The sequence below is a fragment of the Nerophis lumbriciformis genome, linkage group LG08 (genome assembly GCF_033978685.3).
Source record: "Nerophis lumbriciformis linkage group LG08, RoL_Nlum_v2.1, whole genome shotgun sequence".
Classification (NCBI taxonomy): domain Eukaryota; kingdom Metazoa; phylum Chordata; class Actinopteri; order Syngnathiformes; family Syngnathidae; genus Nerophis; species Nerophis lumbriciformis.
Window position 1 is genome coordinate 29664097 of NC_084555.2, and position 15879 is coordinate 29679975.

The 15879-nt window shown below is 35.9% G+C and overlaps 1 protein-coding gene across 4 annotated transcripts in view; it reads right to left on the reverse strand.

Moving 5' to 3' along the window:
- Nucleotides 1-107: 107 nt before the first annotated feature.
- Nucleotides 108-15879, reverse strand: part of LOC133611281 (uncharacterized) — a 56237-nt gene continuing 40465 nt past the window's right edge. For all 4 annotated transcript variants that reach the window (XM_061967980.2, XM_061967977.2, XM_061967979.2 and 1 more), the window contains 7 exons: nucleotides 14483-14576; nucleotides 14311-14377; nucleotides 14154-14214; nucleotides 13893-13989; nucleotides 9526-9642; nucleotides 8982-9041; nucleotides 108-1653 (listed from right to left, as the gene is read on the reverse strand). In XM_061967980.2, the coding sequence (XP_061823964.1) occupies nucleotides 1564-1653; nucleotides 8982-9041; nucleotides 9526-9642; nucleotides 13893-13989; nucleotides 14154-14214; nucleotides 14311-14377; nucleotides 14483-14576 (586 nt within the window). In that variant the 3' untranslated portion in view covers nucleotides 108-1563. The remainder of the gene's footprint in view (nucleotides 1654-8981; nucleotides 9042-9525; nucleotides 9643-13892; nucleotides 13990-14153; nucleotides 14215-14310; nucleotides 14378-14482; nucleotides 14577-15879) is intronic.

The window sequence follows — 15879 nt, forward strand, 5'->3', positions numbered from 1 at the left end:
CTTTAGGGGGAAGCATTCAAATGTGTTGGAATGGCTTTGTCAAAGCCCAGACCTCAATCGAATTGAGAATCTCTGGTTTGACTTGAAGACTGCTGTTTCCAAGCGGAAACCATCTAACATGAAGGGGCTGGAGAAGTTTTGCCAAGATTATAAAGATTTATCAAAAGCGAATTACAGCTGTAATGGCAAAAGGCGGCTCTACAAGGTACTGACTTTAGGGGGGCGAATAGTTAGGCGAGAGTTTTTATTTATTCATGGCCTTTTTATTGTTTGCTTAACAATAATAATAAAAACACATCTTCAAAGTTGTAGGCATGTTCTGTCAATGAAATGATGCAAACCCTCAACCAATCCATTTTATTCCAGGTTGTAAGGCAATAAAAAAAAAAACAATTCCAAGGAGGGTGAATACTTTTGCAAGGCACTGGTAATGACAAATGAGTAGAGTCAAGAACAACAAAACACAAGGATTTAGAAAATGGTTAGATCAATTGAAAAATGCAAAAAAAATTCACCCCATTCGAATGATTTTTTTGTTACAGTTATTAAATTGGTGTCTTCTGAAAATGGAACATGACACAAGAAAAAAGCAAAAGATTGATCAATTGTGTTAGGAGACATTGATTACAAATAGTCAGTATGTTCCTTTTTTACATTGAAATGTTGTTTTATATATTTGACCATTTTGAAATAAGACAATATTTTGCACCATTCGGGTATCTTCTAACTGGTGGCGGTTCTAGTTTCATGGGCGGTCTCGGCCAGACCCCTTTCAGCACTCATGTGTGCAATATCGAGGAGCACCGGGCTCTGAGCTCAGATAAATAGAAATATTTTTCCCCCACATCCTTATGGTGCCCCCTAAAGAATGCCGCTCAGGGCAATTGCCAATATCTAAAACTGCTACTACTTCTAGTATTATCTAATGCAATACAATCAATTACACAGTCATAACATTATGCCTACATTGATAAACACTTATGTGTCATTTTTAATGTGGAAATTTTACGCAAAATATAAAAATATTGGAAATATTTGAATGAATATCTTACAATGTCTTATAATCTTTTGCATAGCTAAAATATAGTAAAATGAAAACAAAATCCAGGGTATCAATACTTCTTAGTCATACATGTATCTTCAACGTTACAAAAATGGTGGTCATATAGAGTACAATAGAGGGTTTTTTTTCCTTCTTTGTCACACAATCTGTATTTTTAAGACATACTGTATGGAAAATTATTATTCCAGTGTTATCAAACAGCTGGAATGAACAACTGCATATAGTACACACAAGGCAAACACTACATTTCAAGATTCTGCTTTAGTATGTGACACAATCATTTTGACACAAGTCCTTCTCACATTTCTATTCTTGTTGTAAGATTTTGCTTCACTTCAGGTATAAAAGGCTGCACATTGTAAACGTTGGCTGAATAAACATCAGTCCCAACTAAGCACTAACTGAGCCATCATCTGAGACTGCTAATAGTGTATAGTAAATACTGTAGTGTGTTCCCTACTTTGAGACAGGACCGACTGTCAGTACATCCATACAGTATGTCACATTTCAAAGTGACGATACATGTTCTCCACGTAGCTCAGGACCCGTTGCCAGTCAGGACCGCCTGCTCGCAGCATCTCCTCTACGGTCTGTTAAACAAAACGTTTAACTGATTAATAGCAGTGATGGGCCGTCAGTGACAACAAAGTATTTTCATCAGAAGCACTGACCTTAAAATCTAGCAAATATTACATAATATAGCAGTCTATTACTGGTATATACATTTTGTAGCCTGTCTATTGCCCAATTTTTTGCCTAATCCAATTTCAGCTTCTCTGTGTTGCCGTGACAATTTAATTTGCCCAGAGCATTCAGAATCAGTAGTACAGGCCTGATGTCACTTAAAAAAGTATTAGAGCTTTTCCTTTAACCAACCAGATTTCAGATTTGCTTCTTAGAGCCAGCTAGCAGGTGTACCATAACGTCAGCATTTTTCTGTCCATTAATATGAGCAAAACTGTTTGACAAACCAAATAATATTTATGAGTTACAATTTTAAATAAATAAAATCAGCATTTGTATTTAATGAAAGTTTTTGTTATATTAGATAAATACCTTTACATTTAGCCGAGCAACAAATTCACAGGCTTTCATCTTTACATCATAAATACAATCAGTATGTTTCCATGCACTAAATTAGTCTGATTGTGACGACTGGGTCGCATCGTGGTGCGGGGTTGTTCTCCCAGGAATGCAGACGGGCTTCGGACACAGCGTGCAGGTAGGAAATGATTTATTTAAAGAAAGAAATAATAAGGGAACAAACAAAAAAACGTGCTCATAGCACTTAAGGCAAAAATAAAGAGCCTAGCGTGTAAGCTAGCAAGAATGCAAAATAGTCGTCAACTGTTGCATAAAGCAAATTAGGAAGCCAGACCGAGTGAGGCCAGCGCATAGACTAAATAGCCCTCTGATTAGTGCCCGGACAACAGGTGAGCGTCTCGAACACTAACCAGAGGCAGCTGAGTGTAATCTGCCGTCATGGCAACTGAAACAAACAAACTCAAGAGGTGCTGAAAACACAAGTGACTAAACAACGTAACAAACTATGATCCGGGCAGCGGATCATAACACTGATTTCTCAAAAAGTTCAGTGTTTGTATTTTTACACCTATGTGTGAAGTCCAAGTGTCCAAGCACACTCTCTAATGCGACTATTGGTCATACGCCATGTGCCTCCCGTACTAATTTCATTTTAGCGCGGATAAATTATTTATTTTTCCGGTTGACCTATCCATCTGTTGATCCTTACAACTTGTTTAAGTGATGTCCGCTGTAATATTGACACAGATTAAAAATATTACGTCTCTAATGGGTATGCTGCTGTTAAATAGCAGACAGTATCAAGAAATGATCTTAGGTTGCGCTACAACTATGACGCTACTACCAAGAATTTACCGGGGGCTGGGGGGTAGATGCAGGTCCGAAGCAAAGAAAGACTGGCGGCAGAGTTTTTTCGAAGGAATTTTCGGACTAAGAATCATGGAAACAAAACTTTTGAATGTCTCAGAGTTCTTTCATAAGGCTGTGTGGATTGATGGAAGGAGTTTTAAATCCGGCGGAAAACATAATTTGTGCCCCAGATGAAGGTTGTTATTGTTCTGAACTATCTTGGTTGTTATTGTTCTGAACTATCTTGCCAGTTGGAATACAAAGTTACTGTTAATCAGTTTGCACTGCACAAATGCAGCGTCAAGAGGTTTCTGTACGTTTTATTATTCGTCTTTAATATACCTGCTTCATTATCTTTCACTCATTTGAATTTTGTACGGGAGTCCGAATTAAGCCGGCATTTTACATTTCCTTAGCTACCTTCCTAAACAAATCTGTTTTTTTTTTCTCCCATCGATGCACTTGAAAATGTTATGTTCTTTTCATTTGTGAATCAAATAAACAGTCTCCTCTTCATTACAATTTTTGCTATGTTTTTATTGAATGGTATCTGCTTCTGGGTTGTATCCAGCGCATTGGGACTGGTGTATGCGCGATCCGAAGGGTCCTCTCAGGCCGCACACATTCCCTTGAGAAATCTGGTTTCCAATTGCAAAATCCAGGTGTGTTAATCCGACTTTTCAAAACCCAAACACGATCGCATTAAGGTGTTTCCATGGGCTGTAGGAGGCTTATTTAGAGCTAAACCACCGTACTTGAGAAATCTGACTAATTTAGTGCATGGACACGTACTGAATAATTCCACAGGTTAATTGTTTATGGAAGTCAAGTCGTAGAAAATGGATGGAAGTTACATAATGCTCGAAGGTACCATCAGAAAATTAACTTGCGTTTTGGAGACAATGCATTCGAAGATGTGAGTTGGGTTTCTTGCTTTAGTAATACCGGTAATACTAATAGTACTAATTCATCCCAAATATGCAAAATGCCTCTCTCTCTGCAATGAGGTTTTGTATGTTATCGTTCATGAATTATGTTTTACAGACCATTTTCAAGCCGCCTTCTGACCATCGCTTAAAGGTGAACTACACTTTTATTTGGAATTTTGCCTATTGTTCACAATCATTATGAAAGACACGGCGACAGATGGATTTTTTTAAATGCATTCTTACTCGTGAATAAATGTAAATAAAAGTCTGCTTACAGCAGAGCCAAAAGGGAGGTCCTCTATTCTGCCTATAAAATCCAATAAATAACCATTCAAAAAGCACCAATAATACATTTTGTGACTTGAATATTAACCAAGTATTAGTAATATTGTTATTATAAGCGCTAACACAGACAAACTATTTATAGCAGCAACATGTGTGTCCCTATGTTTACATCATCGAGTGGTCTGCTGCTCCTCGCTTACTTGTAAGTTTATTCTAGATCATAAAACATGCATCTCAACTGGAAAGTAGATATTCTTCATCTAAATACAAACCCCGTTTCCATATGAGTTGAGAAATTGTGTTAGATGTAAATATAAACAGAATACAATGATTTGCAAATCCTTTTCAATCCATATTCAATTGAATGCACCACAAAGACAAGATATTTGATGTTCAAACACATAAACTTTATTTTTTTTTTGCAAATAATAATTAACTTAGAATTTCATGGCTGCAACACGTGCCAAAGTAGTTGGGAAACGGCATGTTCACCACTGTGTTACATGGCCTTTCCTTTTAACAACACTCCGTAAACGTTTGGGAACTGAGGAGACACATTTTTTAAGCTTCTCAGGTGGAATTCTTTCCCATTCTTGCTTGATGTACAGCTTAAGTTGTTCAACAGTCCGGGGGTCTCCGTTGTTATTTTAGCCTTCATAATGCGCCACACATGTTCAATGGGAGACAGGTCTGGTACCCGGAGCCAGTCTAGTACCCACACTCTTTTACTATGAAGCCACGTTGATGTAACACGAAGCTTGGCATTGTCTTGCTGAAATAAGCAGGGGCGTCCATGGTAACGGTGCTTGGATGGCAACATATGTTGCTCCAAAACCTGTATGTACCTTTCAGCATTAATGGCGCCTTCACAGATGTGTAAGTTACCCATGTCCTGGGCACTAATACACCCCCATACCATCACAGAAGCTTTTCAACTTTGCGCCTATAACAATCCGGATGGTTCTTTTTCTCTTTGGTCCGGAGGACACGACGTCCACAGTTTCCAAAAACTATTTGAAATGTGGACTCGTCAGACCACAGAACACTTTTCCACTTTGTATCAGTCCATCTTAGATGAGCTCAGGCCCAGCAAAGCCGACGGCATTTCTGGGTGTTGTTGATAAACGGTTTTCGCCTTCCATAGGAGAGTTTTAACTTGCACTTACAGATGTAGCGACCAACTGTAGTTACTGACAGTGGGTTTCTGAAGTGTTCCTGAGCCCGAGTGGTGATATCCTTTACACACTGATGTTGCTTGTTGATGCAGTACAGCCTGAGGGATCGAAGGTCACGGGCTTAGCTGCTTACGTGCAGTGATTTCTCCAGATTCTCTGAACCCTTTGATGATATTACAGACCGTGGATGGTGAAATCCCTAAATTCCTTGCAATAGCAGGTTGAGAAAGGTTTTTCGTAAACTGTTCAACATTTTGCTCACGCATTTGTTGACAAAGTGGTGACCCTCGCCCCATCCTTGTTTGTGAATGACTGAGCATTTCATGGAATCTACTTTTATACCCAATCATGGCACCCACCTGTTCCCAATTTGACTGTTTACCTGTGGGATGTTCCAAATAAGTGTTTGATGAGCATTCCTCAACTTTATCAGTATTTATTGCCACCTTTCCCAACTTCTTTGTCACGTGTTGCTGGCATCAAATTGTAAAGTTAATGATTATTTGCAAAAAAAAAATGTTTATCAGTTTGAACATCAAATATGTTGTCTTTGTAGCATATTCAACTGAATATGGGTTGAAAATGATTTGCAAATCATTGTATTCCGTTTATATTTACATCTAACACAATTTCCCAACTCATATGGAAACAGGGTTTGTAGGAATATTTGAACACCCCAGCAGTCAGAATCCTATTGACAGCAGCTCTTGCACAGTAAGTGATATTTCATTATGTTTGTTGGCTCCCATAAAGTCTGCAGTGAGCAGAAATCAGTGATGAAAAAAAAAAGAAGCTAACATCGTGATGTGTTTTTGAAAGGAATGCGCCGCATATGCTTAAAATGATCAAAATACGAACATATTAAATATTATTATACATTTGCCCGTTACTACATTACATATATACTTACATCATGTATATAAAACCTCAATGGAGGTGATTGGATATATTTTAAGGGCTTTATAGGCAGAATTGAGCGACTCCCATAAGCTCCATTGTAAGCAGACTTTTGATCGCATTTATTTAATATTTAGAATGCATAACAAAAATAAAAATCCATCTCCATGTCTCTCATAATGATTGTAAACAATAGGTAAAATTCCCAAAAAAGTGTAGTTCCCCTTTAAGGATGCTCTGTTTTGTGGGCAACAGTTGAGGATGCATGTGCATGTACAAACCAGTCTGCCCCATAACAAGAGGATTGAGAAAAATGAGGATCTTATTGACTACATAATCTGACTACAATGGCAGACACACGCTAAGCACTTTGGGTGAATCTGATTCTCTACCATAAATGGATAATCCGCTGACGTCACCAATGGGAAAAATGTCACCAATGGGGCAAATTCCAACACCTTGTTTCTCGGAAATATGAAGGAAGGAAAGATTGTTTTATAAATTATTCGCAAAGCCTCCACGATCTGATTTCAAATTTTCAGGACTCATGCAGATCCCAAATACACAACATCAAGTACCAATAAGGTAAACTGGTTTTGCATAACAGGGCTCTTTTAAGTCAGTAAAAGGGAATCTGCACTTTTTGGGAATTTTGCCCATTATTCACAATCTTTATGTGAGACAAGAATATATATGTTTTTAAAAAATGCATTCTAAGTCGTAAATAAAGGCCAGCAAAAGTCAGCTAACAATGGAGGTAATGGAATTTGCTCTATTCCTCCTATAAAGCACTCTAAAAAAACATCCAAAAACCTTCATTAACGTTTTATATACACATTTATATATATATATATGTAATGTAGTAAGAGGCACAATTGTAATAACTTTTAATATTGACGTATTTTGGTCATTTTAAGCATGCAGCAGCATCACAGCGTTCACCATTTCATTTAACAATAACTACTAATCATGAGAGACTTCATAAGAGCCAACGTTGACTACTTTGGGACAAATGATGATCCACAACCTTATCTTTATGAGCCTGAATATAAGGAGCATAAGCTAAAAATTTTAGAAGTTGATTGACAAACAGATTCTGCAATTAAAACTTTTGCTAAGTGCTAAACAACAAAAACAAACTACTAACATAACAAAACAATCACTTACTGTACAATGTCTGCTCTCAGTGGGATGCCGACTGATGGGATGCTCATATCACCGTTTAGTTGAAGAAATCATAATCCCTTACGCAGGTAAAAAAACTAACCAAACAAAAAAAAACGAAACAAGCATTTTTTGTGCCTTTTTGCTATCTTCGGGTCTAGTTTGGAATGTCAAAGTTAACCGATTCCTAGGTTTATGGCCACAGCCTTCTTCTATAAAAGTGAGGGGCATAATTCATAATGTAGAAATAATTCAGAGGGGATGCAGCAGCTTAACGGCTCAGTATATTAATAGCCGCATAAGCTAGATACCTCTCTGTGATCAGGGCACAGCTAAAATTAGTTTCATCAGCGTTAGCGTTTATAATAAAAAATATTGCTAATACTTGGTTAATATTCAGGTCACGAGATGTAAATAGAGTATTGTGGGCGGTTTTGGATAATTTTTAGAGGGCATTATGGCGCAATAGAGTACTTCCATTATCTGCATCGTGAGCCACCTCGTACTGGCCGTATATTCCAAATTAGAATGCATGTCTTACATAAGGATTGTCAATGATAGGCACAATTCCAAAAAAAGTGCAGTAACCCTTTAAATCGCCATTGAAGGCCTGGGTACTGAATGCTTATAAATAGCATTTACAAAAGTTTGTCTGCCATAGAGAAGTGGCATTACTTTATAGGCAGTGTACTGTAAAGACAGGTTAAAGAAAGTATTTCGGGATCGCAATCGAGGCTGACAATTATCCCAATAGGTGTGTAACAAATATTACAAAGTTAGGAATCTGTTAAGAATCAATTTAATTTATTTTCTACTGTTGCAAGCTCTGTCTGCTCAGTGTATCGCTCCCGTAAGTCCAAAGTTTGGAAGAATGGTAAACTTGATAAACTGTTGCAAAAGACAAATATTGTAAAATAGCAGTGAAGTCTGGTGGTGGCACAACTAATAACAACACACAGTTGGTAGAAGACAAGGAGAAACCGGTTCGCTCTAGAGACACGACAGGCCAAAGACATGGATATTCATAATGTCTTCAATAGCCCATTTTATTGTAAAATACTTGAGACTGTACGCAAGTGTGCATTGTTGTGGAGATTGAGCGACATGATAAATACATTGGCGCCTCGGTACAAGACATTTGAACGACACTTCATACGCCATGTTCCAGAGCTGTATAATAAAATAAAGGATGCAGTCAATTTACGCCAATAGAGAAAATGTAATACGTTTTAATTTTGAAAGGAGTTTCCAAAAGTTCTTTAAGTGTAATGTGTTACAGTAATAAACACAATGGCATGGCTCTGTATGTCATGTCAAAAACAACACAAATACTTGCTGGTGTTTTGTAAAGTATACTATATTTATTTGAAGATAAACAGGCAACTGTACCAGATTTCATTACATTGCTTTGAATTGAATCGCATAGAAATGTATAGTTTTTGAATCGTATTGTTCTCCATGGATCTAGATACGCATCGAATTATCTCATATTGGAGAGATGCACAACTCCAGTAACTAATGTTATCAAAACTTTTATCCTATTCGACTCGAGTTCAGGAAGGAAATAAGGCTTACCAAAGATTGGGCGATCCCAACACTCTTGCCTGTTTTAAATGCTAGACTGAGATTCTCCCTCTGAAAAAAAAAACAACAAAGCAAAAAAAACTATTAACTAGTTCGGCATAAAACACATTAATTACAACTGTTAAACATCTATGAGTCAGGGAACCACATGTTATTATGGATTCAATTAGCTTAGAGGAAATATTAAATTGATTCACACATAAGTGCAGATGTTTTGGTGTTTGGAAGGTTTATCCAGCAATGATTATTAAATGTGATTAAAATGAGCCAAAGGACAAATAATGCGGAGTGAATGCTTGTTTCCTTAACATTCAGTCAGCATCATAAATTTGCACATTATTAGCAATGTGGATACAGCTCTTAAAATGTTTCACATCAGATTGTGCAGGCATACCCAATGAAAGGGCTGGTAAATGTGTTACAATTACGAGAATATTTTAATCTAACAATAATTTCAGTCACACAACTATTTGAAACTTTTTGTTAGAACAGTTAGCCAATATCAGTCTCCAACAATACCAACTTCCAAGCCTACCTTGTTCTGTGGATTGAGGCTGCTATAAGGGATGTGCGAAGGAAGGTAGGTGTGATAAACGGCACAAAATGCAAGGCCATCTACCCAGCTGCTGCTAAAATTGGTGATGTCAATATTCTGGAGAAAGTAAAAGCAAATAATGCAAGAGTTCCATTAGAACATAATGACATAATGTGCTATAATTATAAAGATACATTGGTATACTCAGTGACAATCAGACTTGGTGTAAGAAGGCTAAAGTCTAGGGTAAAAAAAATCAACACTAGTGATTTTTTTTCTTATCCACATAAATATGCCAGGTAGCACAGTAAACCTAAATTATAAAGCAATTTAGCCAATCGGAAGAAAGTCATTTTTGAAAAAAAAAATTAAAAAAAGCCCACAAAAAATACAATGGTGAAATTTAGTTTTTCTTGTCTACTTAAGTTAGTAGAAACAGTTTGTTCTTAGAAAATTATCTTTGTAAGTGCTGTATAATTATGACTAAAAGGCAAAATCCCGCCCATCGACATTCATCCTTTTTCTATGCCACTAATCCTTTCAATTTCAATGTTTATGGGAGGGCTGGGGCCTATTCCAGGTGACTTTGGGTGAAAGGCAGACAACTTTATTTCCTGAAATGGCCACTGGGGCAATCCCAAAGCTATTGTGAATATGCATTAAACAGGAATGGAGCCCACGCCAGCTGCATGAAAGTCAGCTATGTGAACTACTACACAATACCAATGGTCGCCAAAAAGCCCAAATGTAATCCAGTCTTATCAATAGCAATACAATAGAAAAGGCACTGGGGAGTACTTGAGATATACAAACATACATACATACACATCAAATATGTTATACATATATACATACATACATACATATATATATATATATATATATATATATATATATATATATATATATATATATATATATATATATATATATATATATATATATATATATATACATATATATATATATATATATATATATATATATATATATATATATATATATATATATATACATATATATATGTATATACATATATATATATATATACATATATATATATATATATATACATATATACATATATATATATACATATATATATATATATACATATATATATATATATATATATACATATACATATATATATATATATATATATATATATATATATATATATATATATATATATATATATATATATACATATATATATATATATATATATATATACATATACATATATATATATATATATATATATATATATATATATATATATATATATATATATATATATATATATATATATATATATATATATATATAGTCGCGGTCAAAAGTTTACATACACTTGTGAAGGACATAATGTCATGGCTGTCTTGAGTTTCGAATAATTTCTACAACTCTTATTTTTTTGTGATAGTGATTGGAGCACATACTTGTTGGTCACAAAAAACATTCATGAAGTTTGGTTCTTTTATGAATTTATTATGAGTCTACTGAAAATGTGACTAAATCTGCTGGGTCAAAAGTATACATACAGCAACATACATTATCACTTTTGGTGATGTAGAAAAGTTACAATAAAATCAAATTAGCTTCATGGCATGGCCTCTTAACTTAATGTGAGTGATTATGATTGACACCTGTTGACTTCTCTCATACCATTTAAATAGGGCTCATGTGATGCAGTCATTAGACTCGGTTACAAACACGACAATGGGAAAGTCAAAGGAACTCAGCACAGATCTGAAAAAACTAATCATTGACTTGAACAAGTCAAGAAAGTCACTTGGAGCCATTTCAAAGCAGCTTAAGGTCCTAAGATCAACTGTGCAGACAATTGTTCGTAAGTATAAAGTGCATGGCACAGTTTTGTCCCTGCCACGATCAGGAAGAAAACACAAGCTATTACCTGCTGCTGAGAGAAAATTGGTCAGGATGATCAAGAGTCAACCGAGAACCACCAAAAAGCAGGTCTGCAATGAATTTGAAGGTGCTGGAAAACAGGTGTCAGTGTCCACAGTCAAGCGTGTTTTGCATCGCTATGGACTGAGAGGCTACCATGCAAGAAGGAAGCCCTTGCTCCAGAAGCGACACCTTAAGGCTCGTCTAAAGTTTGCTGCTGATCATATGGACAAAGATAAGACCTTCTGGAGGAAAGTTCTGTGGTCAGATGAAGCAAAAATTGAGCTGTTTGAGGAAAAAAGGTGAGGCCTTTAATCCCAGGAACACCATTCCTACCGTCAAGCATGGTGGTGGTGGTATTATGCTGTGTGCCTGTTTTGCTGCCAATTGAACTGGTGCTTTACAGAGAGTAAATGGGACAATGAAAAAGGAGGATTAACTTCAAATTCTTCAGGACAACCTAACATCATCAGCCCGGAGGTTGGGTCTTGGGCGCAGTTGGGTGTTCCAACAGGACAATGACCCCAAACACACGTCAAAAGTTGTAAATTAGGCTAGAATTAAGGTTTTAGAATGGCCTTCCCAATGTCCTGACTTAAACCCCATTGAGAACATGTGGACAATGCTAAAGAAACCAGTCCATGTCAGAAAACCAACAGCTGAACTGCACCAAACAGAAGCTTGCCAGAAGCTTGTGGATGGCTACCAAAAGTGCCTTACTGCAGTGAAACTTGCCAAGGGACATGCAACCAAATATTAACATTGCTGTATGAATACTTTTGACCCAGCAAATTTGGTCACACTTTCAGTAGACCCATAATAAATTCATAAAAGAACCAAAGTTCATGAATGTTTTTTGTGTGTGTATATACTATATCTGTATTTACAGTCGTGGTCAAAAGTTTACATAAACTTGTAAAGAACATAATGTCATGGCTGTCTTGAGTTTCCAATAATTTCTACAACTCTTATTTTTTTGTGATAGAGTGATTGGAGCACAAAAATGTGACCAAATCTGCTGGGTCAAAAGTATACATACAGCAGTGTTAATATTTGGTTACATGTCCCTTGGCAAGTTTCACTGCAATAAGGCACTTATGGTAGCCATCCACAAGCTTCTGGCAAGCTTCTGGTTGAAATTTTGACCACTCCTCTTGACAAAATTGGTGCTGTTCAGCTAAATTTGTTGGTTTTCTGACATGGACTTGTTTCTTCAGCATTGTCCACATGTTCTCAATGGGGTTTAAGTCAGGACTTTGTGAAGGCCATTCTAAAACCTTAATTCTAGCCTGATTTAGCCATTCCTTTACCACTTTTGACATGTGTTTGGGGTCATTGTCCAGTTGGAACACCCAACTGCGCCCAAAAAACCGACCTCTGGGCTGATGATTTTAGGTTGTCCTGAAGAATTTGGAGGCCTCACTTTTTCTACTCCAAACATATTGCTGGGTATTGTGGCCAAACAGCTCAATTTTTGTTTCATCTGACCACAGAACTTTCCTCCAGAAGGTCTTTTCTTTGTCCATGTGATCAGCAAATAACTTTAGACGAGCCTTAAGGTGTCGCTTCTGGAGCAAGGGCTTCCTTCTTGCATGGTAGCCTCTCAGTCCATGGCGATGCAAAACACCCTTGACTGTGGACACTGACACCTGTGTTCCAGCAGCTTCCAATTCATTGCAGACCTGCTTTTTGGTGGTTCTCGGTTGACTTTTGATCATCCTGATCAATTTTCTCTCAGCAGCAAGTGATAGCTTGCGTTTTCTTCCTGATCGTGGCAGTGACAAAAATGTTCCATTCACTTTATACTTACGAACAAATGTCTGCCAAGTTGTTCTTGGGACCTTAAGCTGCTTTGAAATGGCTCCAATTGACTTTCCCGACTTGTTCAAGTCAATGATTAGTTTTTTCATATCTGTGCTGAGAGTTCCTTTGACTTTCCCATTGTTGCGTTTGTAACCTAGTCTAATGACTGCATCACATGAGCCCTATTTAAATGGACTCAGAGAAGTCAACAGCAGTCGTCAATCATAATCACTCACATGAAGTTAAGAGGCCATGCCATGAAGCTAATTTGATTTGACTGTAACTTTTCTATGTATGTTGCTGTATGTATACTTTTGACCCAGCATATTTGGTCACATTTTCAGTAGACCCATAATAAATTCATATAAGAACCAAACTTCATGAATGTTTTTTTGTGACAATCACTCTATCACAAAAAAAGGAGTTGTAGAAATGATTGGAAACTCAAGACAGCCATGACATTATGTCCTTCACAAGTGTATGTAAACTTTTGACCAAGACTGTATATACACATATACATATATATATATATGTGTATGTATGTATAAATATATATATATATATATATATATATATATATATATATATATATATATATATATATATATATATATATATATAGTAGAAAGAACAAATAATCTAAACTTTACTTTGTAGCCTTGTGTTTGGCTCTGACACCAACGTAGTAGTGAGTTCCTCTTTGAGCCTCCATGGCGACGCAGGAGCAGGTTGAAACCATCCTGAGACCTAAAGAGTACAAGAGCTGCAGATCATGGTCTCTTTTCTTGTTACAACACTCAAAAGAAAAAAAAAACAACAACAACCAAAGAAACAACAACAACAAACAATTTGTAATTGATTTTGGCTTAAGTAGAAAGCTTTACGAGTTCATCAGAAAAAATAACGGTCACCTTGTTGGTGGAAGCTCAGTGAGAGTTGAGTTGTACTTGTTTAAAGACTCCTCACGTTTTCCTGCAGTGAAAAAGTAGCAAATTATTGTAAGAGTTAAGCCAATTACAGTATGTAGATTTCAAATATACATGACAAAATACCTTAACACAAATATACCTGTATCTGTGTTTGTCCTGCTCTCTTGTTGGTCCAAACTTCTACGTCCTTTAAGTTGCCCCAAATTCTTAAAAAAGTATACATATAAATTATTTTTAAACCATTTAATTAATGACTAATTAAAAAATAATAATCTAATAAAATGCATTCCCTTAAGACAAAACAATATCACCTTGTTGGTAAATTCAGATGTAACTGTGGTAGGCTGAGAAGTTCCATTCAGTAACGTAACAGAATCTGAGGAAGCTGGTAATCTTGATAGACTTCTGTAGTATTATGATATATTGGAAGAAAAGTGCAACAATTACAAATGTACACTAATTTACAATGAATCAACAACACAAGAACAATGTAATTAAATCCATACTGTAGCTAAACACAACCAGTATTACAAGAAGTCAGTTTGTATTGCAAATGGCCATCTATTTATATGTTTTACCTTTTGCAAATTGATTGCTTTATATAATACTTGCACAATGGCTGTAAAGTCTGCAAATCAAGGAAGAATATTAATTTTTTCTCGGCAGCAAAACAAATTTAAAAAATATATATTATTACTGCCTCTTTGGCAGTGTCGATTAAAACAAAGTATTTGGCGAAGCAGACCATGATAGTAACAGTAAGAGAAGCCATTGCAACTTTTGTTGGCAAAGATTTACGGCTGCACTCGACGGCTTCAGCTCGTGCAGCCAGACAAATATACTACGATATGATCATGCAATTTAAAAATCTGACTTAAACTGTCATTATAATTATTGATTATATTTGTAATGAAGAGTCTTGTAAGATCAGCGCTAAAAAAAATGGCAGCCATACTTGGAAAATACTTTTGTTTAAATATTCATCTCCTACACAAAGAGCACTGTCAAAAAAAACCAAGTGCACAAATTAAATGGCCTTCACATTAAAATTGCTGTCCGTTACATCCTATCTGACTGCGCTAACAAAATAAGACTCCCAGAAAAATAGCTTCCTTATTTCTGTTATTATTTTTGCACTTGAAGAAACAATTTAGCAGTGATCGAATGTTACCTTTACTAAAATATGGACTTTTGTCTAGGCTGGAAGCCATTATTTATGTTTGCATTGTTTGTTCTATAAAGAATTGCTTTAATATATGAAATTTGCTTTAATATATGAAATTTGTTTTAAAATATAAACTTTGTATGAATTTATGTATATATAATATATGAACACTTTTTAAGAATCAATTAAGTTCGTAAATCGAGGTTCCACTGTACATTGTATAAGGCACCAGAATTACCCAAAATCAAAAATGGCACCATCCGTCCGTCTATCATCACCTATCCTCAATCACCTAAACCTAATGTATGTTGCGATCAAAAGTTTACGTACACTTGTAAAGAACATAATGTCATGGCTGTCTTGAGTTTCCAATACTTTCTACAACTCTTATTTTTTGTGATAGAGTGATTGGAGCACATACTCGTTGGTCACAAAAAACATTCATGAAGTTTGGTTCTTTTATTAATTTATTATGGATCTACTGAAAATGTGACCAAATTTGCTGGGTCAAAAGTATACATACAGTGATGTTAATATTTGGTT